Source organism: Astyanax mexicanus, chromosome 2, assembly GCF_023375975.1.
Source record: "Astyanax mexicanus isolate ESR-SI-001 chromosome 2, AstMex3_surface, whole genome shotgun sequence".
In the NCBI taxonomy this organism is placed as follows: domain Eukaryota; kingdom Metazoa; phylum Chordata; class Actinopteri; order Characiformes; family Acestrorhamphidae; genus Astyanax; species Astyanax mexicanus.
The window spans coordinates 24,743,996-24,765,978 of record NC_064409.1 but is presented as its reverse complement, the minus strand read 5'-3'; the positions used below and the strand labels follow the sequence as shown (position 1 = coordinate 24,765,978).

General features: G+C 39.8%; 2 protein-coding genes across 13 annotated transcripts in view; one reads left to right on the top strand and one right to left on the bottom strand.

Moving 5' to 3' along the window:
• acss3 (acyl-CoA synthetase short chain family member 3) overlaps positions 1-1,410 on the top strand; it is a 30,786-nt gene extending 29,376 nt beyond the window's left edge. Inside the window, exon 16 of the mRNA XM_049473909.1 lies at positions 1,236-1,410. Coding sequence (XP_049329866.1) covers positions 1,236-1,304 — 69 coding nt within the window. The 3' untranslated portion in view covers positions 1,305-1,410. The remainder of the gene's footprint in view (positions 1-1,235) is intronic.
• A 1,090-nt stretch (positions 1,411-2,500) lies between these two features.
• ppfia2 (PTPRF interacting protein alpha 2) overlaps positions 2,501-21,983 on the bottom strand; it is a 227,859-nt gene continuing 208,376 nt past the window's right edge. For 6 of the 12 annotated variants that reach the window (XM_049473903.1, XM_049473904.1, XM_049473902.1 and 3 more), the window contains 12 exons: positions 21,665-21,746; positions 18,898-19,098; positions 15,426-15,488; positions 14,846-14,878; positions 14,371-14,546; positions 13,445-13,542; positions 12,433-12,608; positions 12,259-12,327; positions 11,367-11,511; positions 10,382-10,438; positions 6,562-6,646; positions 2,501-4,937 (listed from right to left, as the gene is read on the bottom strand). In XM_049473903.1, the coding sequence (XP_049329860.1) occupies positions 6,588-6,646; positions 10,382-10,438; positions 11,367-11,511; positions 12,259-12,327; positions 12,433-12,608; positions 13,445-13,542; positions 14,371-14,546; positions 14,846-14,878; positions 15,426-15,488; positions 18,898-19,098; positions 21,665-21,746 (1,159 nt within the window). In that variant the 3' untranslated portion in view covers positions 2,501-4,937; positions 6,562-6,587. Of the gene's footprint in view, positions 4,938-6,561; positions 6,647-10,381; positions 10,439-11,366; positions 11,512-12,258; positions 12,328-12,432; positions 12,609-13,444; positions 13,543-14,370; positions 14,547-14,845; positions 14,879-15,425; positions 15,565-18,897; positions 19,099-21,664; positions 21,747-21,983 lie in introns of those variants that run through there. The other 6 variants (XM_022671479.2, XM_022671481.2, XM_022671475.2 and 3 more) reach the window with 5 other exon arrangements.

The window sequence follows — 21,983 nt, the reverse complement described above, 5'->3', positions numbered from 1 at the left end:
AATTTGTAATCAAATAAAAAAAAACATTCAGCCCCCTTAACCTAAATAAAATCCAGTGCAATCTTTGCAATAATACTTATATGGGAAATAACAATTATATGCATATTTGACACCATGTACTGATAATGTATTGCAAATCAGTAAATTTGTCCCACCCCAGTAAAGGTCAAGATTTTCACCAAAACACCTGATTCGCCTATTGTTTTAGAAAATGTTTAACTGGATTTCCTAAGTGATTTACAGAGTGCCTATGGGTCATTTTCAGACAAAACAAATACAAATGCACGAATCCACCAATTGCAGTGGCTTTGAAATGTATTAATAAACCTTTTCACATTTTGTCACCTTACAACTGCAAACTTAAATGTATTTTATTGAGATTTAAAGTGATAGACCAACACAAAATAGCACATGAGTGTGATTTGTAATCAAATAAAAAAAGTAATTATTGTTCAAAAAGTAAAAGTAATCATTGTTGAATGAAAGACATTTCATATAGGGGACACAGCATATGTGGAAGAAGGTGCCGTGGTCAGATGGCCTAAATGCATACTGCTGTGTGTGGCAAAAAAGTAACAATGCTCATCACCCTGAAATTATCATCCCCACTGTGAATCATGGTGGTGGTAACATATTGCTGTGGAGATACTTATCTTCAGTAGAGACAGGGAAGCTGGTCAGAGTTAAAAGAAATATGGATGGAGCTAAATACAGGGCAATCCAGGAAAAAAAAAACATGTTGGAGGCTGCAAAAGACTTGAGATTGGGAAAGCGATTCACCTTCCAGCAAGACAATGATTTTAAACATACAGCCGGAGCTACAGTAGATTAGTTTAGATCAAAGAATATTCATGTGTTAGAATGGATCAGTCAAAGTCCTGACCTAAGTCCCATTGATCATCTGTGGCAAGACATGAAAATTGCTGTTCACAGACGCTCTCCATCCAACTTGGCTGAGCTTTAGCTGTCTTACAAAGAAGAATGGGGCAAAAATCTCAGTCTCTAGATGCACAAAGCTGGTAGAGACAAACCCCAAAAGACTTTAAGGTGCTTTACTAAGTATTAATTAAGCAGGGCTGAATAGTTTTGCACATCACACTTTTCAGATTTTATTTGATTAAATACTTCTACTTTGTGTTGATCTATCAATACATCGAGAAAGAAACATTACATTTGAAGCATCGCCATGTTTATTAATGCCAAAGGGTTAATGATTCATTTTCACTGTTTTACAGATCACTCCAACTATTGAGGATCCTGCAGTGTTTAAGGAAATTGAGAAGACTGTGAACGAGAATCTATGAAAAACTGTCTAATCTCACACACACACACACTAGTGGGTGGGTTACAGATGCTTGATGCTTGTCATTCCTGTAAATAACTTTAATGCAATCAATTACCAGAAAGTTATTAAGGTTTTTCTTGTTTCACTCATATCTCAATGTCCTATTCCTATATGCCAACCAGCCAGAACATTAAATCACACACCTAATATTGCATAGATCCTCCTTATTCTGCCAAAACTGCCATTTTTGCTACTTTAACACATCAACCTAATGAACTGACTGTTAATTAAGTCTTGATCACCAGTGTTATTCACTTCCCTATGGCAGTGGTTTTAATTTTATGGCTGATTGGAGTATGTTATTGTATTGTTAGAAGCACAACACAGCAAATACAGAGTAAAAGATATAAATCTGTCCTGAAGTTACCAGTCAGCAGTATTTTATCATCACTGTCAAGCAAAAACCTCTGTTTGAGACATTCCAGGAAAACCCTTGCTGTGTGTGTGGGTGAGCATTATCCTGCTGAAAAATGCCAGTTGTATCACGTGTCTGCAGGATGTTCTGCACAAATCAAAGAACTGTTGGTGCCCCTCTTATCACTACTAGGGGTAACAGACTGTTGTATGTGATGCTCCACAGATCATCACACTTCCAGAAGATAACAGTGCAAGTTTCTTGTTCATCACAACAGTGAAAATGTAGACAACGATGGCTGGCTGAGGGATGGCCTAGATTCAATTAATTAAATTGACCATCCTGCTTCTCTCAGTACAGTGATGCTCCCCCTTTCAGAGTTTGACAACTGGGATAAATGTCTTTAAGACATGCCCCTATGATGTACTTCATGGTCTTTCACCAAGAAGTTCTCTAAGCTCTCTGGGCAGTGGAGGGAGCACACAAGTTTTGCAGCTATTTAGGGTCAATTTCATTTTTGCAAATGAGTGTATTTTGGAGCATTTGTATTGGTTAATTCTTTATAAAATTCTAATATATAGAAGGCTGCCAGATTCACATTTTGATAAAGAAGTGAAAACATGAAAATTGGTGATACAAGGTTTTTGTCTGACAGTGCTGATATTCTGTATCTGTATATTTAGGATGGGTTTAAAAATGTATGTTCAGTTGAACATCCCTGCAGTGTATCCATTCCAGTCAAAAGTGTGTGTTACAGATGCATTCCTGCAAAGAGAAGATGGACGTTTTTTAGGCAAATGTTTGACGTTACTTTTTATTGACAATGAAAATTCTCTTTGATCACCACATAGTTTTGACCAAAATACAATCAGTAATAAATAAAAAAAATGGACACAAAATAAAATGATTTCTCTGTACGTGCAAAACGAGGATGTATAAACTCTGCAGATCCGCATTGCGGCAGAAATAACTCGAAGACAGGAAGGAGGTTCTGTACAAGAGGTTACCCCGCAACTTCTACAGAAAATAGTTCAACAGTTTTACACCAAAATAAGTCACAGAAAGCAACAGGTTCGTCTTTTAAAAGTTTAGTCTGGACTTCGACAATTGATATACACTCTACGTTCACTAGGAGCTACGCCTGTCTTGTAGTTATTTCTCCTACCAGTGTTGAAGAGGGGGTGTGGCTGTTATCGAGGTGAAGCCGGTGGGGTGGTTGGTGGTGGTCTGCGGTGCTGTTTGTAGAGTAATGAGTTTCTGAAACTGAAATTGAGTTCAGTCTTATATCGAATAACCCCATATTTGGCAAAACCTGTGCACTACATAGGGCACTAGCCTTTGTATTGGTTCTTAGGGAGGTTCTTTGGCAGAGTTTCCTGTGCGACCTTGTGATGTCAAACCAAAATGTACAATACAAAGAAATGTACACATATATTTTATCTTTTGTTTAGTAGATTTATTCATTATTCATTCTGCAATGTTTAATCAGATATACTTCTATATACGTTAAGTTTAGTAAAATAACGTTCAGTAAAGATGGTGGGGTATAGTTTTTTTTTTATCATCGTTTTAACTGCACTCTGATGAGCTTTAAGAGTTCCAGTCACATACAGCGTGCAGCATCACCCTCACCATCCCCCAGGGAGGGTGTCACATCCCCAGGTTAAGAACCCCTGCATTTAACCAATTTGTCCATGTTCAGATTGCAGTGGGTCCAGAGCTTACCTGGAATAATTGGGCTCAAGGAATTCTGCCAGTCCATCACAGGGTACACACAAGCATTCACTCATGCCTAGGGGCATTTAATCATAGCTAATTTGCTGAGAACACACCCAACTGAAGACAATGACCTGTGTGGGAATTAACCCCACAACTGCAGGCCCTTGGACTTTTTAAACCCTATATTTAATAGTTGGTTATTATATCCCCTTGCTGGAACCGAAAATGATTTGTAAGCTGTTTTATGTTAGCATATTATGTGGCATCCCACAAGACCTTAAGAGCAATGAAGTAAAGAAATTATACATATTTGTGCACTGCATTGTTTAGAGTTCCAAAGGGTTTGGAAAATGTTTAATTGTTAAAATAAAGGCATTCTCACTAGGTCCCTATATAGTGCCAAACGAACCATTCAGAACAGTGCCCATCTTGAACCTGTAAATTGCTTGCAATAGCGTTGAAGTACAGGGAGAACAGTGGTGTAGGCCACTTGTAGCAGCGCCAAACCCTGGCTCAAATATTTAACCCTTTCATCAGTGACACGACTGTCGTGCCAGACGACGGGAATGTTGCATCAAGAGAGTCTCTATGTATGATGTCACAATGGCATCTAAGACGAAGTTCTACCACATTCTACATTCTAGAACCACTTTCAAAATTCTTGAACTGCACAATCCCAACAAAAACAGTCTGAAACAGCCTTCAGAGGGTTTCACTCCGGAGTGTGTGATGGGTAAGGTGTTTGCCTGTGTTCGACGGGAACCAGCAGAGCATGAAGGACCTCAACACACTCGTCCACACGATGGCGAGAAAACCAAAGAAAAACGAAACGAAAAAACAAAACGAAACAGCATGTAGTCCTCTCTCCGTTTAAAGAGCAGCACTGTTTAAACCAGTGGTTCTCCACTCCAGTCCTGCGATGCCTTTACTGTACCGTTCATGTTTCCCCTCCTCCAACATCCACTCCATACTGAAGCTTACGGCTAATTAGACGCCGGGTCGGTCGTGTCGGAGCAGAAGGAAGCTCTAACTGTACGGCGCAGGCTTCCCGCCAAACCAGAGGTGAATTACAAATTACATTAAGGGACAAAATCTGCACAAAGTTTGAATATATTCTCATATTATTATTTTTTCTTTTTCTTCTTCTTTTATACAGACATGTTTTATAGATATATATTTATATAAAAAACAGCGTATTTATAGTCATTTACAGCTAAACCTGCACGTCCCATGTAGAATAGTGGCACTGCAGGTGCACGGAGGGACGAGGGTCGTGTAAAAGGTAGAAAGGGCAGGAGTGAATTAGCACCTCGACAAGGTGCCTGGGTTGTGGCCTTGGCTTATTTTTACGTAGACATTGGGGGGCAGGAGGGGAAACTGGCAATCCCCTGCCCCCTTCTGCCCCTCTCCCTTGGAGCAACATTTGTTCTCTTGGCAGTGTGACTCTGAAGAATTCTCCGTCCAGGCCCGGGGACCTTTTCCCACAACAATACGATAAGACTCATCTAGAAAATACATCTGAAACACAGAGAAATGTTCAAGTTAAAGCAAGAGCTTGAGCAAATATCAGATTTAAAGTTCTCTCCTACCCCAAATGTGTTAAACAACAAAAGTATGTCTAATAAATATGGCTGATTTAGGTACATAGTTAACACTAGAGGTCTGCACTGGTATGCAACTGAAGCTCAACCAGACCCATACCTGTGAGTTTGAGAACAAATCACATCAGGCCTGACAATACCTGCACGTTTTAGAACCTGCTCGATCATGCTCAACACTTACCTGGACCTTACCTTCTTTGTAGAGTACTATTGCATACTGAAAGGTCTAAAACAATCTGGTGCAAAAATGTGCATAAACACTCCAAATGCGGCGAGCGTGCGAGGTAAACGTTAGGGCTGCCTTGCGTTAACCCGCACCGTGTCTCACTAACTTGCGCTTTCTTTCTCTTACTCGCTCTCACGTCGCTGCCCCCCGCTCTCTGCTGAGATATTATAATACAGTAAAAAAAGCTCTAGTCTGTCTGATCTAAACCACACTACACTATTATTACTACCTCCTTCTCAAAAATCTGGGGAACTAGCAGGATAAAAAAATACTGATTATAATTTATTTTTAAGTAATTAACAATACTATAATTTAATTGAATTCTGTCAAATATAATGATGATATTTTTTAAAAAGCATGCATTACGCAATATGAGTAGGAAAAATATTTATAGCTTATGCGCAAGCAATGATTTTTATTTTTAATCATGTGCCACAAACATTCTCAATGTTTATTCCAACAAGATCCAGACAGATGAAGTCTCTCATGGTGACAGTATGTCGGCTGTTAAATAAATACACTGTGTGAGAATAATTTATTGTTTTTTTGTATTTTTTTGGTTACAATTTATAAAAAAGGTATCAAAAATATGTATCTGTCATGGTATCAAAAAATAAAAATAATACCCAGCCCTACTTACCTGCAAGTTTAAGAAAAACAACCTGATCAGGTCCAAACTGTGTCCACAGGTTTGGGACTTATTTAGATTAGGCCTGACCCGTACCTGCAAGTTGACTAGAGACTGGTACATGCAAGGTTAAGACCCAACCTAATTAGATCCCACTGGTGCAGATTTGCAACGCAAAGTTTGAGAACCCTACCTGATCAATGCCTGCAAGTTTCAGACCCAAACCCTACCTAAAATCAAATGTTATGTTGAGCCCAGTCAAGTTATTGTGGGGTAGCAGACCTCTAGTTACGTCTACTTACACTGCGCCGATTGGTGTGGCACGGATCAGATCAGAACAGCTGTAAAACATAAAGTCTTTTGTTCCAGGTGGATATAATATGTAGAAAAAAAGACTAAACAAAAATTTAACAATACTGATACAATGAATTATTTAACCAAATAAAAGTTGTAATTAAATTGTTTTGGATGATGTCAAATGCAATCATTTTACAGGTTATTTAGCTTAGTAAAAAAAAAAATTAAAGTTATTATTATTATCCACCTGGAAACAGGTTCTTTCCTCGGCTGATCCACTATGCATGTTTGGGGTAAGAGGTAAACTGGGTAAACCAGGGAAACTGGGACATTTGGATTTGATGGAGCTACCAGTTTAGGTGTGGGTGGGTGTGAGAGAGAGAGACTCACAGTTCAGTGAGTGGGTCCTCCCTCTCTCAGCAGGAGTAGGTCCTCACAGTGGAACTGTCCAGCCGCTGCACTGCTGATGGCCCAACTGCAGGGGGCGACAGAGACACACACTGAGTATCCACTCGCTGCACCACAGGAGCAGGGATGGGTGGGCTTATTCGAATATATAGGGGTTTAAACTCATCCACAGCTGTGTAGCTTCAATAAAATAAAATTCATTTTCTTTCATAATTGTCATGATAAGCCATGTCTGGAAATACATGAAACAAAAAAGATAAAATCACTCACTCTAAAAACACAAACAATGCTAAAAACCAGCCTGAGTGATCAGGTACGGGTCAGCTCTTACACCAATCTGCCATTACATTAAAATCACTCTGACAAGAACTAGACTGTGATTTTTTTAGATGACTGGGTCAGAACATCAGGAAAGTCTTGTGGGTCCTCGGTTATACAGTGTAATGGGCGTAAACACGAAGTAACCGCATGACCTCCACATGGCTGATTTAAACGCAGCACAGACAGCCTGTCCAAAGCTGTGCACCTCAGTTCCGCACAGTTTTGCACAGATATTTCTAGTTACAGCTGAATTCACGCTTTTAATCCCAGAAAAATGCTTATAATTACCTTTTTAAAAGGCAATTTAAATGCTTGATTATGGTTGTTTTGCTGGTTTCCTTGGGTTTTGAGTGCTTGACTGACTGTAAAGCACTGACTCAGCTCTTGGTTGGTCTGAAGTGAGTCTGTCGTGAGACAGCGTGCGCGTGGGGGCAGGGTGGTGCTGCCACAGGTCCTGCATTGTTTAATATCGCGATATATTGGCGAAAACAAAAACAATGTGCTGTAAAATTTTTCCGATATCATCCAGCCTCAGTACAGAGAACCCATCACATCTGCTATTATGGTTCAGATCGAACGAGGTTGGTAAAAAAGCAGTTTTGGTGTGGACCGGGCACAGTGGTGACCTACACAATATTAGGCATGTGGTTTTAATGTTATGGCTGATAAATAAGAAACAATAAACAAATAAAAAGTTGGACCATTTTACTCTTTAAAATATGGGATGCTAGTTAAAGAAATGTACAGATATTCGAATAGGATACATGGTTAAAATGCCCATCCCTACTTTGGGGTCAGATATAGGGACGGCATCTGTCATTATGTCACTCTGAAGAAAACAGACACACACACACACACGTTTTTGTAGAGTGAGCACACAAACACGTGGTTAGTCCGAACATCACGAAACCAGTAAAAACCAGTAAAAGCAGAGAGACGTGATTCTTCAGTCAGAATCCAGAGACACTGGGGCGTCCTGCTGACGGACACCAGTCTCCAAACAGGGGCTACAGAATCAGCACAGGAGGTCTAGTTTCACTGGGGTCAACATTAAAGGGGAACACTGGATAAGACCTGCCTGCTTATACAGTATACACTGACCATCAGGAGTTTGGAGACACCAGGGTTCTCAAAGATTTTTAATATACATATTTTTGTTGGGTTTTAATCCTTACCCTATTAAAGATTGATTAAATATGAAATATCAAAGTGACAGGATTGAGTCCAAATGATTGATTAAAGCACAGATTGATGCCTTTTTCAATGTTTTTTTGTGTGCCAATGGATGTGAACATCAAATGAGATAAAATGACTCCAAAGCAAACAATGTTTTTTCTACTAAATATTGATGTAATTTTTCTTTAGGGGTGACCAAATTTATGCTCCTGCTTCTGTAAATCCTATAAACTTCATTTCACTCGTCAAATATCACTGTGTTTCATCTGCTGTATAATATATTTAACTGAAATTACTGATCCAAACAACCAATGATTTATAAAGACAAAATCATGGAAATTATCAGGGGTGGCCAAACTTTTTCGTACCAGTGTACAACAGAAAACGCTTAGCAACACCATAACACTGACCTAAGATACCACAGGAACCATTTAGCAACATTAGAGTGTCCAGTTAAAAAAACACACATCATACCAATTACCCATTTGTGAGTCTAATTTTTCAACTGAACATGATGTTAGCACTCATCATAATTCAGTTTAAATGATTAAAAACTTTACAAACATCTGTGCTTTTAACAATAGTTGAAACTATAATTTTAAAGATCAACATAAACAAATCATCAAAACCCAGAGTTTTTAGATGTGCATGATTCTCCACAAGGGGGCGCTATTAGTACTGAAACAGATTTTGGTGCTTCGTTGCAGAAACACTGCATAGTTTCTTAATTAATAAGTAATAGTGACGTGAATTCGTCATTGATGGCAAAGTGTCCCCAAACTTTTGATAGGTGGTGCATTTATATAACGTATATTTAACAAAGCTGCTTCTGTTTAAGAAATAAACAATTCTCTCTCTGCTAGTGGCAGGTTTTACCCAGAGTACTCTTTTAACGTGGGAAAGGGGGCACGCTTATGTCACGTGACATCACATATAAACACATGTAGTTTAGTTTAGATTATATACAGTATCTCCAACCTGGTTCCTCAGAGAGCAGGAGGGAATGGCTGTGTCCCATTTGTCTACTACACACTAGTACTGTAAGGTGTATAATATACTGTACTGTACTGTATACAATAATATACAGTAACTATTAAAGGTTTGGACACACCCCTTTTTTTCTCATTCAATGTGTTTTCTCTTTATTTTTATGATTTTTTACATTGTAAATTTATTATTGACTACATTAAAGCTATACAGGAACATAATGTGGAATTATTCTGTAAACAAAATGTTAAACAATCCAGAATATCATTAAGTACCAAATTTATCTTTGAGGACAGATCTGCACAGTCTTGTTATTTTAATATCAGTGTCTTCATCAGGTAGAATCACCTGGAATAGTTTTCTCAGAGTCTTGAGCTGCTTTTTCTTCATTCTGTGCTCTTGCTCATCCCAAATCACCTTAAATCACCACCTCAGATGGGTTGAAGTTAGGGAATTGTGAAGGACAAACACATTTTTTTACTGTTTACTACATAATTCCACATATGTCCCTTAATCGTTTTCATGTCTTTAATAAAAACCTACAATGTAGAAAATACATTAAATAAAAAATAAAGAAAAACACTAAATGAAAAAGTGTGTCCAAATTTTTGACTGGTACTGTACAGTCTTACCTACATATATTGATCCAAACAACCTGTCTAAAATATTTACTTGTCTAACATGTATTTACTTATTTTTGTTTGCACGTTGGAGTCTGGAAAACACTATGCACTCCTTGCTGTATAGTCTAAATGACAATAAAGTTCACTTTGACTTTTTGACTTTGATTACTAATAAATATCCACAGTACTAATTAACACGCTAACACAATATTAACTGTACTGCAGGCTAAGCTCTCTATAGGAGCCGTGTTGGAGATTAAGTCTGGTTTAGGCTGATTTGAGAACAGCACTGTCTCAGAGTCATATCTGTTGCGGTTGTGTACAGTATGCTGGTAAGGCCTCTGTTTATGGACTAATACCTAACATTAGCTGGATAAGTGTTGGGGAGATACTGTACTCTGTCCAATCCGTTAATTTAAGTTATATGTTATAGTAACTACAGACTTTATTTAAAATCTTAAAAGCTTATTGTAATCAATGCACTACTTTAGCTATTACTGGGGTTAGACTTTTTTTGTGATTTAACATCTGGATTTTACAATAACGTTTTACTAAAGTAATTGAAATGTGCAGAATCTGATTGGACAGGCTTAGTCTGACGGTCAGTGTGGACAGTGAGACTGGGTAACGGGGGGATTTACAGTATGGGGGGTTCAGAAATGCCACACGGTTCTGAGGGCTGCGTTATAGCTGACCTTGAAACCAGTCCAAATACATGTCGTCTGGACTGTCATCCGTCACTTCATACAGAACTACAGAGCAGCGGCCCAGAGAGAACAGAAACACTGTCAGCCCTGTGAGTGTGTGTTTTCTTGTGTGTAGATGAGTGTATGTTCATGTAGATGTGTGTGTTTGTTTCCAATAAGATATTTGCAATTGTGTGTGTGTGAGTGTATAGATATATGTGTATGTATATGCACAAGTGTATGTGTGTCCAGTTAGACATTTCAAATTGTATGGTTGTATGTGTGTTTATTACACTCCTGAAAAAAAAATAGTGCTACAAAAGGTTCCATAAAGATTAGTTAAAGTGTTAGCTCAATTGGCTGATTGATAACAATCAAGAATGTGGCTAGATGCCACACTATTCTTTCCAGGTAAACCTATTAGTAGGTTTATACTGATGCAGGGCTTTTATTACATACAGTATTTTAGCTTTTGCACATTAAAAACGCTGTGTAACTCTGGCTGAGCTTCAGCTGAGAGAGCTGTGAATTCCTGTACTGTGTAGTTCTGAGTGGAAACAGCTGCTGCTGTGCTTATGGTGGTCATTTAATGTGGTTAATCTGCAGTGTTCTCGGGTTTGCAAGGTTAGTGATGTTTGTTAGCTCTGATGTGTTGCTATGCTAATAGCAACTCACTGTATGGGCTAAAAGATGCACTTTAGAGAGGCATCAGAGTGCTCAGAAAAAAATGATCACATATTTTGGCTGAAAATCAGCCAATCCTGATATATAGCTTATTGGTCATTCAATGTATAGGGACCATACTTATCTAAAAGAGAATTTATGTAAAGGTTCCTTACACTAAAAGAAACAAGAGATGTTCTTCTTTGGCGTTACTCAAAGAACCCTTTATAGCACTTCTATTTTTAAAAGTGTACCCGTGTTTGCAGGACTATGTGTGTATGTGGTATTCCTTAAGAGTGGTCTGTGTGTGTGGTCTGTGTGTGTGTAGTACCCTCTGGTGGTAGTCTGCGGGAGTGTGCTGATGTGGCTGTAAGGCGGAATCCTGCTGGCAGCGTCTCGGCTGATCCGGGCATCATGCTGATCCCGTGGATGTCCCGGGGAGGAAACTGCCGTCTCCACGAGGGTCCCCGAAACTCCTGATTATGAAAAGGACAAACCCACACATACACACTTAAATAACTACATTGTTTAACAGCTACACACAATCCACACAATGGATCCAGATATTTGCGGACACCCGTCTTGACTTGACTTGATTGACTTTCTTACAAATGAATGTATTTACCTACTAAAGTTACTTTATGTTGCACCCACACACACACACACAACTTGTTCAAAAGAGAAGTACTACCAACAGAATAGGACTGGATATAAATCCCCCAGTATTGAGCTGAGAAGCAGTGAAACTATGTTCTCTGGAATGACAGAGCTCCATACAGTGCATTTCGATAGGATGAGCTGGGGTGATGAACTTTGTTTGATCCTGACCTCTAATTAACGGTCTTGTTGCTGAATGCAATTATACAAATTATCTTAGATGAAATGGCTTAAAGCACTCTGGAGAGGGGTATCTGCTCTGTACAGCTAAACTCTTTGTTTTCTTTCCTCCACCAGAAGTGCTAATCTTACCCATTCTACACAGATATAAGTTTACATAAAAAATATTGTCTGATCACCATTCATGTATTTTGGTTGATCGGCCTATCCTGATATATAGCCGATTGCTCATTCAATGTATAAGGGCCATTCCTATCTAAATGAGAATTCATTTAAAAGGTTCTTCACACCTACACTAATAAGAGTCAGGCAAGAGGGGAAAGTGCATGCCATTATGTGGCAAATCATAATCAGATTAACATACATGAGAATACGGATAAACGCACCTCATCTAGACGTCTCTCAGTTCCCAGCGCCAACAGGTTATTATACTCTCTCTCTAGGATCTGACGGGCCTGTAGAGAAAGACGGTTTATTGCTTTTGATATCTGATTAATCTGGAAACTTTAATGTGTTAAACGCATGGTGCTTCACAGCTGGAACTGTGTGTGTGTAGGTACCTGAGTGTTTTGGTTGGGGATCTGCAGCAGCAGTGCCAGGCTGCTGTAGTCGAAGTTGTCGTCGAGGGCTATCAGCGCTCCGTGCACACCGCTCTCCAGGAGGATGTTTGCGTAGTCCCGAAGACCAATGCTCTGAACCCAGCGAATCACCCGCTCATTACTCCACACCAGAACATCTGTACACACACACACACACACACACACACACAGACAAGCATCTTAGAGGCACATCTTATGCCAATCTGAGACTACACAACATTTTTGTCTCTCACAATGTTCACTATGTCAGATTAAGCAGTTATTTTCGCTTTGTGTTGTTCTCGGGGGACTGGCAACAATACACGTTAGTCACTGACCAATCATCGTCCACGTCCTTGCGTGAGTGCATAGGTCATTGCGTGGGAGAAGCACAGAATCTGAGAATCATGGCTACAGAAGCCGTTCGTGCAATGGTAGTGCTTTTGTGCTCAGAAAATCTGTGGGTCACTGGGTGACCCAGATGGACATTACATGCTTTTTGTACTCCAGAGAGAACTTGAGGTATGGTAAATATGTAACTACTTAGGTTTCAGTGAATGTAAACAGAATATTTCATGGATGAAGTAGATTATTAGATTATTTTTCTGTTTCTTTGGTCCAGAGAACTGTGCCACTTTCTTTTCCCATTTTTACATCTGTGCGCCACAGAACGCTCTGTCTTCCTATTGGTCAACATCAGGGAGCATGTTGCGGAGCATGTCAAACTAGGCGATAAAATACCAAAAATTCTAACTGCTAGTTTTTCGTCCTCACGTCAAACAACTGCTTTTTGACTGTGTCACACTACACGGACCTTTGACCGTTTGGAGTTTGGTGGCGCCGACAAAATCGGGCTAAAAGCGTGTAGTCTGGTCCGGGCATTAAAGACACTACCCAAAACTAGCCTCTCAGAGTCTTTTCATCGAGCAGCGGGGGAAGCATTTTACGCCCACTTGTAGCCAGTTTACTATACATATAATAGAAACACACCCACCTCTCATCTCGTGTTGGCTGGTCTCTCTCCGTCTCTCCAGCTCCTTGCGGTCGTAGTTCAACTTCTTTAGACACATTATTCCATACTGTAGACTGGTTCTGTTTAAACAGCCCATAATCAATCGATAACACAATGAAACACTGAAAACCATCATACACACTCACTGCTGTACAAACACGACGTGTTTAAGTCATAATATAATATTTAGGGTGGTGGTTCAGACAAAAACTTAAATATCTCTATTAAACATTCCCCTTAGGTCATTATGGTATGCAGATTTAAAAATATATATTTATAATTTAAATAAGTTTATCCCATTTTCTCCCCAATTTGGAAGGCCAACACTACCACCCATTCATTAGGACTCCTCCTATCACTAGTAATGCTCCTGACACTAAGAGGGTGAGGAAAAGTAAAACTTCGCCTCTTTTCCAGCTGCCACCAATCAATGCAGCATCACTAGCCAGCATCACAGTGTACTCAAAAGAAAGCGCCAGATCACCAGCTCTGATACATCAGCTGACAGACACATATACAGACCAGCATCACAATGTAAGTGATGAGGGGAGAGAGTGACACCTATTATAACCACACAGGGAGAAACAGAATGACCTACTGTATTCTCTCGGACTCCGGCTGCTGACGGAGAAGCAGTATGACCTTGGAATTGATGTTCATATAACTATGGTCATCTACAATTATTTCTTTAGCTTTTGGATGATTTTGTTAAAGCTGGTATTTAGAACTGTATCTAGTTCACCAGTTCAGATGTGGAATTATTTAGTTTTGGGCAGATTGTGGGATTTACCTGTTGCAATGCTTTACAATATGTAATGTTCTACCGTTATGTTATATGTAATGTTCTACCATTTCTACCATGTTTAAAATAACTTTCAACTAAAAAGGCCTGGAAATCAGCTGTGTACCTGTGAAAACTGTCCACCATCTTCAGGTGCACTCTGAGGTCCTTCTTGGTCAGGTGATCGAGCATACGCGCATCCACCAGGCATTCCATGAAGTAGCTGCGATACTGAGGTAGGCCGAGACTGGGCAACCACTCGTTTCCAATCCACTCATGATTCATATCCCCATATGCCAGAGTCTGCCACATACAGAATATAATTTATTTTACATTAAATATATATATATATATATATATATATATATATATATATATATATATATATATATATATATATATATATATATATATATAGAAACATGACAAAAATGTATAGAATATTTCATAGAATATACACTATTTCAAGGCAATTTGAAAACATCTTTTTTAATACAAATATTAAACTGCAATTATCTATTGATATTAACAGGTATGTCCAGTTCTTTTACACAAATATAGGATAAGCAATACACATATATATATATATACATATATCTTACTTGAGCCCAGCTTCCCTCCTCTGACTCGGATTTCTGTGAGGATCAACAACAATCCCAGAATTACAACACGACCCAGCACATATACTCTCAGATAACACGAATCTACTACTAAAAAGATGTTTCTTTAACTCATATCGATAATAATGTGTTTCATTATGATTTCAGTTTGATCAAAAATGCTTGAATTGTATCACATTGTGGAATGTAATAACAAAGGAAAGAATATGACAGTAAATGCAGAAAAAAAGAATCTGGAGAAGAATCTTCAAAAGCTCCAGATTTCTGAAAAGTAAAATCTTCCTCACAAAATTCCATCCATCTATGCATCTATGCATCTACCCATCCATTCATCCATCCATCCATCTCTTTATCCATACTGTATGTACATTCAACCATGTCTGTATGTGTCTGTGTCAACCATGTCCAGAACTGTAAAATGTACTAAATATAGATGGAAATGAAAGACAGACAGTGAAGATGAGTTTATATTTGTGCAGTTAAATGTGAAAAAGACGGATGGAGAGAGAGTAAGTGGAAGAGTGATTGACGGAGACGTAAGAGAGTTAAAGGAAGAACTGACCGTTTTAGAGGGGGCTGCAAGCGTCTCCATTTCCTCGTGGGTCACCCACACATTGCCTGAAGGCTGTGTGGGCAGAGCCCAGAGAGAGAAGCCATCCAATGGGAAGGGCAAGCAGTGTTAAAGAAGAAGAGCAGCACCACTGTAAGCCAATAGTGTTACAGCAACACGGTCAGATAACGAGCAAAGCCCCGCCCGGTGTGGCAAAGAGCCCAGATCGTACATGCTCGGGGTGAGCGATTTGGCAAACTTGTAACATTGTAATAGTTTCTATTTATTTTCTATGCAAAATGACAAAGAAAATAATATGCATGTTCATATTAAAAAGATAAGTTTACCATACATACATACACTCAGAAAAGTATATGATATGTACACTCTTTGACAAAACAATTTAGCAACTGGGCATGCCTATATATTACAGTATGTTAGATATCTCTGCAGTTTATCCTCACCACACATTTAGACTGTACCATGTCGGTACTGCACTGTCCTGTCTGTTAAACTGTCTCATATCTGCTGTATTTATTGTATTTATTGCTGTGTTCTAGTTCTATGTTGCACAATATGTTGCATTTTTGCACTTTATGCTGTCTATTGTATTTTTGTTGCATGTTGCACCATGGATCCAGAGGAATGTAATTTCTTTACAATATGTACTTGTATGTACACTACCCAAAGGTTAATATTAAGAACCGATTTAAAGGGTAGTGGGGAAAGTACTTTTACAACCACACCTGTAATTATTTATATCTGTCTGTTGTGCAACAATCTGAATAGGATATGTTTTGTCAGTGAGTGTATATAAGCATTCCCTTTATATCTAAACCATATAGACATTATTCATCATATCATACAGTGGTATGAAAAAGTTTAGGCTCCCCTGATTAATTTTATGTTTTTCCTTTATAAATCATTGGTTGTTTTGATCAGCAATATAACAGATGAACACAGAGATATTTGAGAGGTGTATAAATGTGGGCACCCAACAAAAATGACATTAATTTTCAGGAGATCCTCCTTTTGCAGAAATAATAGCCTATAAATGCTTCTGGCTTCTGGATGAAGTTATTTTGGTTCAGTCAGGTTTGATGGTTTCTGATCATGAACAACCTGCTTTAAATCACACCACAAATTTTCAATAATATTCAGGTTTGGGGACTGAGATGATCATTCCAGAATGTTGTACTTGTTCCTCTACATAATAATGATTTAGTAGATTTTGAGCAGAGTTTAGGGTTGTTGTCTTGTTGAAGTGTCCAGCCCCGACGCAACTTCAACTTTTGTCACTGATTCTTGATGTTGTAGGTTTTTGGAGATGGTCTGTGGGTTGAGTATGACTGTTCTCACCATCCTTCTCCTCTGCTTATCTAAGATTTTTCTTGTTCTGCCACTTCGAGCCTTAACTAGAACTGTTCCTGTGGTCTTCCATTTCCTCACCATGTTTCTCACAGAATTTTCCATCCTTCCCATAAACCATGATGTTGAACAATCTTTGTTTTCAGGTCATTTGAGAGTAGTTTTGAGGCTCTAACTTTGCTGCTCTTCAGAGAAGATGCAAAGAGAAGAAAAAACTTGCAATTGGCGCCTTAACCCTTTCTCATAATTGGATTTACCTGTGTCTGTAGATCAAGGGTCAATGAACTTATTAAACTAGTTTTGTGTTCCAATAATTAGTGCTAAAATTATTTCAATTAATAAAACGACAAGAGTGCCCAAATGTATGCACATGCTTTATTTAGTTTAAATAATTATTGCACACTTTCTATTAATCCTATAAACTTCATTTTACTTCTCAAATATTAGTGTTCCTCTGCTATATGATATATTTAACTGAAATTGTTGATCTGACCAATTAATGATTTATAAAGGAAAATCACACAAATTACCAACTGTTCCTAAACCTTTTCATACCACTGTATATATTATTGCTCACCCCAAAACACAAACAGGTTAAGTACAAACATTAAACATTAAACTCATACTGTAAAACAGCTGTTATGGGGAAGAACTGGACATGCATGTATAAGCAGGTTAGTGATCCATATTAATATAAATTATAGCTCTTACACAACATTAAGTATGTGTGTGTCTGTGTGTCTGTGTGTGTGTGTGTGGCGTGTATGCAGATTGAATTTGAGTGTACCAAAATATTGGTCATGGCTCAGCTGTCACTGTGAAGGCAACACAGTGTTACCATGGCAACAGAATGTACTGGGAGGGGTGGAAACTGCTGTAAGGGAACGAAGAGTTGATGCATGCATGCACACACACACACACACACGCACACACACGTACACACATGCACTCATGGTTCTGCTTGTGGACGGGGCTGAGGGGCTCATGTGTTAATGTTAGTGTGTGTACTCATAGTTCTGGATGTGGGCGGAGCTGAAGGACTCATGTGTTAATGTAAGTGTGTGTGTTTACTCAGAGTTCTGGTTGTGGCCAGAGCTAAGAATCTGGTGTGTTAATGTTAGTGTGTGTGTACTCACGGTTCTAGTTGTGGGCGGAGCTGAAGGGCTCATGTGTGATCCTGTGTGTGTGTGTGTGTGTGAGCGTGTACTGACGGTTCTGATTGTGGGCGGAGCTGAGGGGCTCATGTGTGATTGTGTGCGTGTGTGTGTACTCACGGTTCTGTTTGTGGGCGGAGCTGAGTGGCTCATGTGTGATTGTGTGTGTGTGTGTACTCACGGTTCTGGTTGTTGGTGGAGCTGAAGGGCTCATGTGTGATTGTGTGTGTGTACGTGTACTGACGGTTCTGGTTGTGGGCGGAGCTGAGGGGCTCATGTGTGATTGAGTGTGTGTGTGTGTACTCATGGTTTTGGTTGTGGGCGGAGCTGAAGGGCTGGTGTGTTAATGTAAGTGTGCGTGTGTATGTACTCATGGTTTTGGGTGGAGCTGAGGATCTGGTGTGTTAATGTTAGTGTTTGTGTGTGTACTCATGGTTCTGGTAGTGGGCAGTGCTAAGGGGCTGGTGTGTTAATGTTAGTGTGTGTGTGTACTCATGGTTCTGGTAGTGGGCAGTGCTAAGGGGCTGGTGTGTTAATGTTAGTGTGTGTGTGTGTGTACTTATGGTTCTGGTAGTGGGCAGTGCTAAGGGGCTGGTGAGTTAATGTTAGTGTGTGTGTGTGTGTACTCATGGTTCTGGTTGTGAGCAGGGCTACGGGGCTGGTGTATTACTGTTAGTGTGTGTGTGATCAAGGTTCTAGTTGTGAGAGGAGCTGAGGGGCTCGTGTATGAGTGTGTGTGTGTAATCAAGGTTTAATTGTGAGCAGAGCCGAGGGGCTAATGTGTGAACTTATGTTTATATGTGTGTGTGCATACTCACGGTTCTGGTTGTGGGTGGGGCTGAGTGGCTCATGTGTGATTGTGTGTGTGTGTGGTATGTGTGTGTACTTACGGTTCTGGTTGTGGGTGGGGCTGAGTGGCTCATGTGTGATTGTGTGTGTGTGTGGTATGTGTGTGTACTTACGGTTCTGGTTGTGGGTGGGGCTGAGGGGCTGGTCAGTGAGACCATCTCCTGAATGGCCAGTCTGAGTTTGAGGCGATGCAGGGGGTTACTGATCCCGATCTCTCGCTGGATCTCCGTGTCCGACAGTGCTGACATGATCGCCCCGCTCTTCACGTTTGCACGACACGCTGCCACATACCACGCTGGCATCCCCAACCACAGCTGCAACACACACATATAAAATATTCTAAACTAGAAAATGTATAAAATATGCTTGTGAACAGTGAAAAGTTCCTGCTAGTGGTGACTGTGGTATTTATACGGGATGCTGTGATATTCCTTGTCAAGAGGTTGCTAGACCAGTGTTGAAAGAGTTTGCTGGACAGGTGATTTAGTGTTATATGATACGATATTTCAGGTGGAAACTAGTTTTCTTCAGCCTGAAGTCATGAGGCTTTCATACCACTAGATGGCACCAGTGCATAGCTTGTGTGTGAAAGCCTGACAGACTGTAATGTGAAAGTGACTGTACTGCACTGTGACTTGACGAACAATTACTTCTAATCAAAGGCTGATTCATCATGTCATTTATAAACAGTGATGTCAATCATAACTTATGAATCATAACAGATAATTAATTAACTTAGCTTGATCTGTACCATCTAGTAAGTAAACATTCTCAAAACATAGCAGAAAAAAATACATTTAAGAAGTACTTATTGCATTCCCTATGTACTGTACTGCACTAGACTGCAATGTACTGTACTGCACTGGTCTGTATTGTACTGGACTGTACTGCACTCTATAGTACAGTACTATATTACACATTACTGTATTGCACTTTATTTCGTTGGACTGTATTTTAAAGTATTGGTCTTCACTGTATTGTACTGACCTGTACTGCCTTGCACTCTTGTACTGTACTGACCTTTACTGCACTACATTGTAAAGTACTGGTCTGTACTGTATTGTATTGTACTATATCGTAGTAAACTGCTCCATATTGTATCTTACTATACTGCACAGCATTGCACTGCACTGAACTGTATAATACAGTATCGTATTGTACTGTACCCTTCAACATACTATACTGCACGGTATTGTACTGCACTTCACTATTATTTACGTGAGCATTCAGCGCGCACTCCTAACACACACACACACTCATAAAACACCCATGAGTGCTATAATGGAGAATTGATTAGCGCAGATGGCTGAAAGAACGGTTTAGGGTTTGTGTGTGTGTATGAATGTGTTTGTGTGTTTCAGAAGTACAGTAATGTGCTGATCTATACACATCTGTCATGAACGTGCTGCTGTATGATTATGCAAGCACACACTGTTTCTGACACATGCTAACTGTTAGCTAGCGTGTGCAGAAAGTGCCAGGCTGGCGTTTCACAGCGGCGCGGGTGAAAGGCAGGGCTTGATTCGGTGCCAGGAGAGCTGGATCTGACTCAGCATGATTTATTTTAAAAATTTATGGAACAAACTGTTCTAAGAGATCTGAACAGTTGATGAGTCTATACTTCAGCCTCATTATGTACCAGTTTTTAGAGATGAGAATGGCTGTGTTCTGCAGTCCCAGAACATTTGCTCCAATGATTGTCTCTATCCAGAAGGTCAGGAGGTCAGTGTGGACTTCCATAGAGCTCATTATTTCATGTTTTACAATTTAAATACATAATTGCAATTATTTTGTTTCTAAACTGAAAGCAGAATCATTTCTGAGTGGAGAAGGGATAAAATATTGTGTTTAATGGTATCAGTGTGCTGGAACACCATCCCTGCTAAGCCTTATATATTCATTCTAAAAACTGGGGTGTCGGTCGCTTTTCGCGAGAGTTCTTCTGGCCACGTCAAGCATCTTTACGTACTTTCGTCACAGCTCTAAAAAAAGGAAATGGCTTAGTTTTACCAAATGCAAGTGGCTGGTGGGGCAATGGAGACTTCAGAAGGACTCATTTACCCATAGTAAAAACAAATAAAGGAAGAAGTGAAGCAAGCTCTGAAGCCAAAAAGGAACGCGATAGAGTCCGCACTAAAACCAGGATTAATATTAATGGTGGAGAGCTCTATGACAGCGCTCTCTCTCTGATTGAACATAAACTGGAATAGGATTCATCCACTCTCAAAGGAGACTGCATCACACCTGCCGAGTTTAAAATGATTCTCCCGCATGCTCGGTGCAATTACCCATTCTCACCAGAGAGGGCCCTCAATCCTCCAAACTCCAAAACTTATGGACATCAGCTTTAAAGGGGGTTGTTATACTGTTACTAAATATTTACACAGTTTTCTAGGCAGCTGCTATGCTTTTCTGAATTATTGCTGTGTTGTTGCTAGGCAGCTGAAACTGCAGTTCCTAGGTACAGTAGCTATGTTTTTTCAGGTGGTTGCTACATTGTTGCAAGGGTTTTGCTTGAATGTCCGTGTCTATATTGCTATACTGTATATTGCAAATAGTCACTATGCTGAGCTAAGTTGATTCTGTGGGTTTTCTTTGTTGCTTTGGGTGTTCTCACGTGGTTGTGGTGCTGTGGCTAAGTGGCCAATTATGTTGCTAAACAGATGCTGGGAGGTTGTTAGGGTGTTGCTATAAGGATACTGGTGGTTGTAATGTTCCACGTGTTTGCTATACTGTTGCTAGGCAGATCCTTTATAGTACAAGGTGTTTATTATCCCAGGGGTATGCAAGGCACTTGCTATTGTGTTCAAAGTAGTTGAGACCTGGTGAGGATACCACCGATACCACCTTTAGAGATCTTGCAGAAAGATGTGTACCCACCTCCAGCCAAGCTACTACAGTTGGGCCGTCCCACTGAGCGAAGGGCAGCCCTTTCCTCCTTGCCTCCTCCAGCAACTCGTGCCTGCAGAGTGAGTGAGAGAGAGAAAGAATACAGAGAGGCAAAGAGTGAAAAAGACAGAGAGAGAGGGAGAGAGAGAGAGAGAGGAAAATAAGGAGAGAAAGGAAAAGAGAGAGGGAGTGAAAGAGACAGAGACATACAGTCAGAATAGGCCTACATCAAATAGACTCAGCTGGACAGATTGAGAGAGAGAGAGAAAGAGAAAAAGAGAAAGAGAGGGAGTGTCAGAGAGATGTAGAC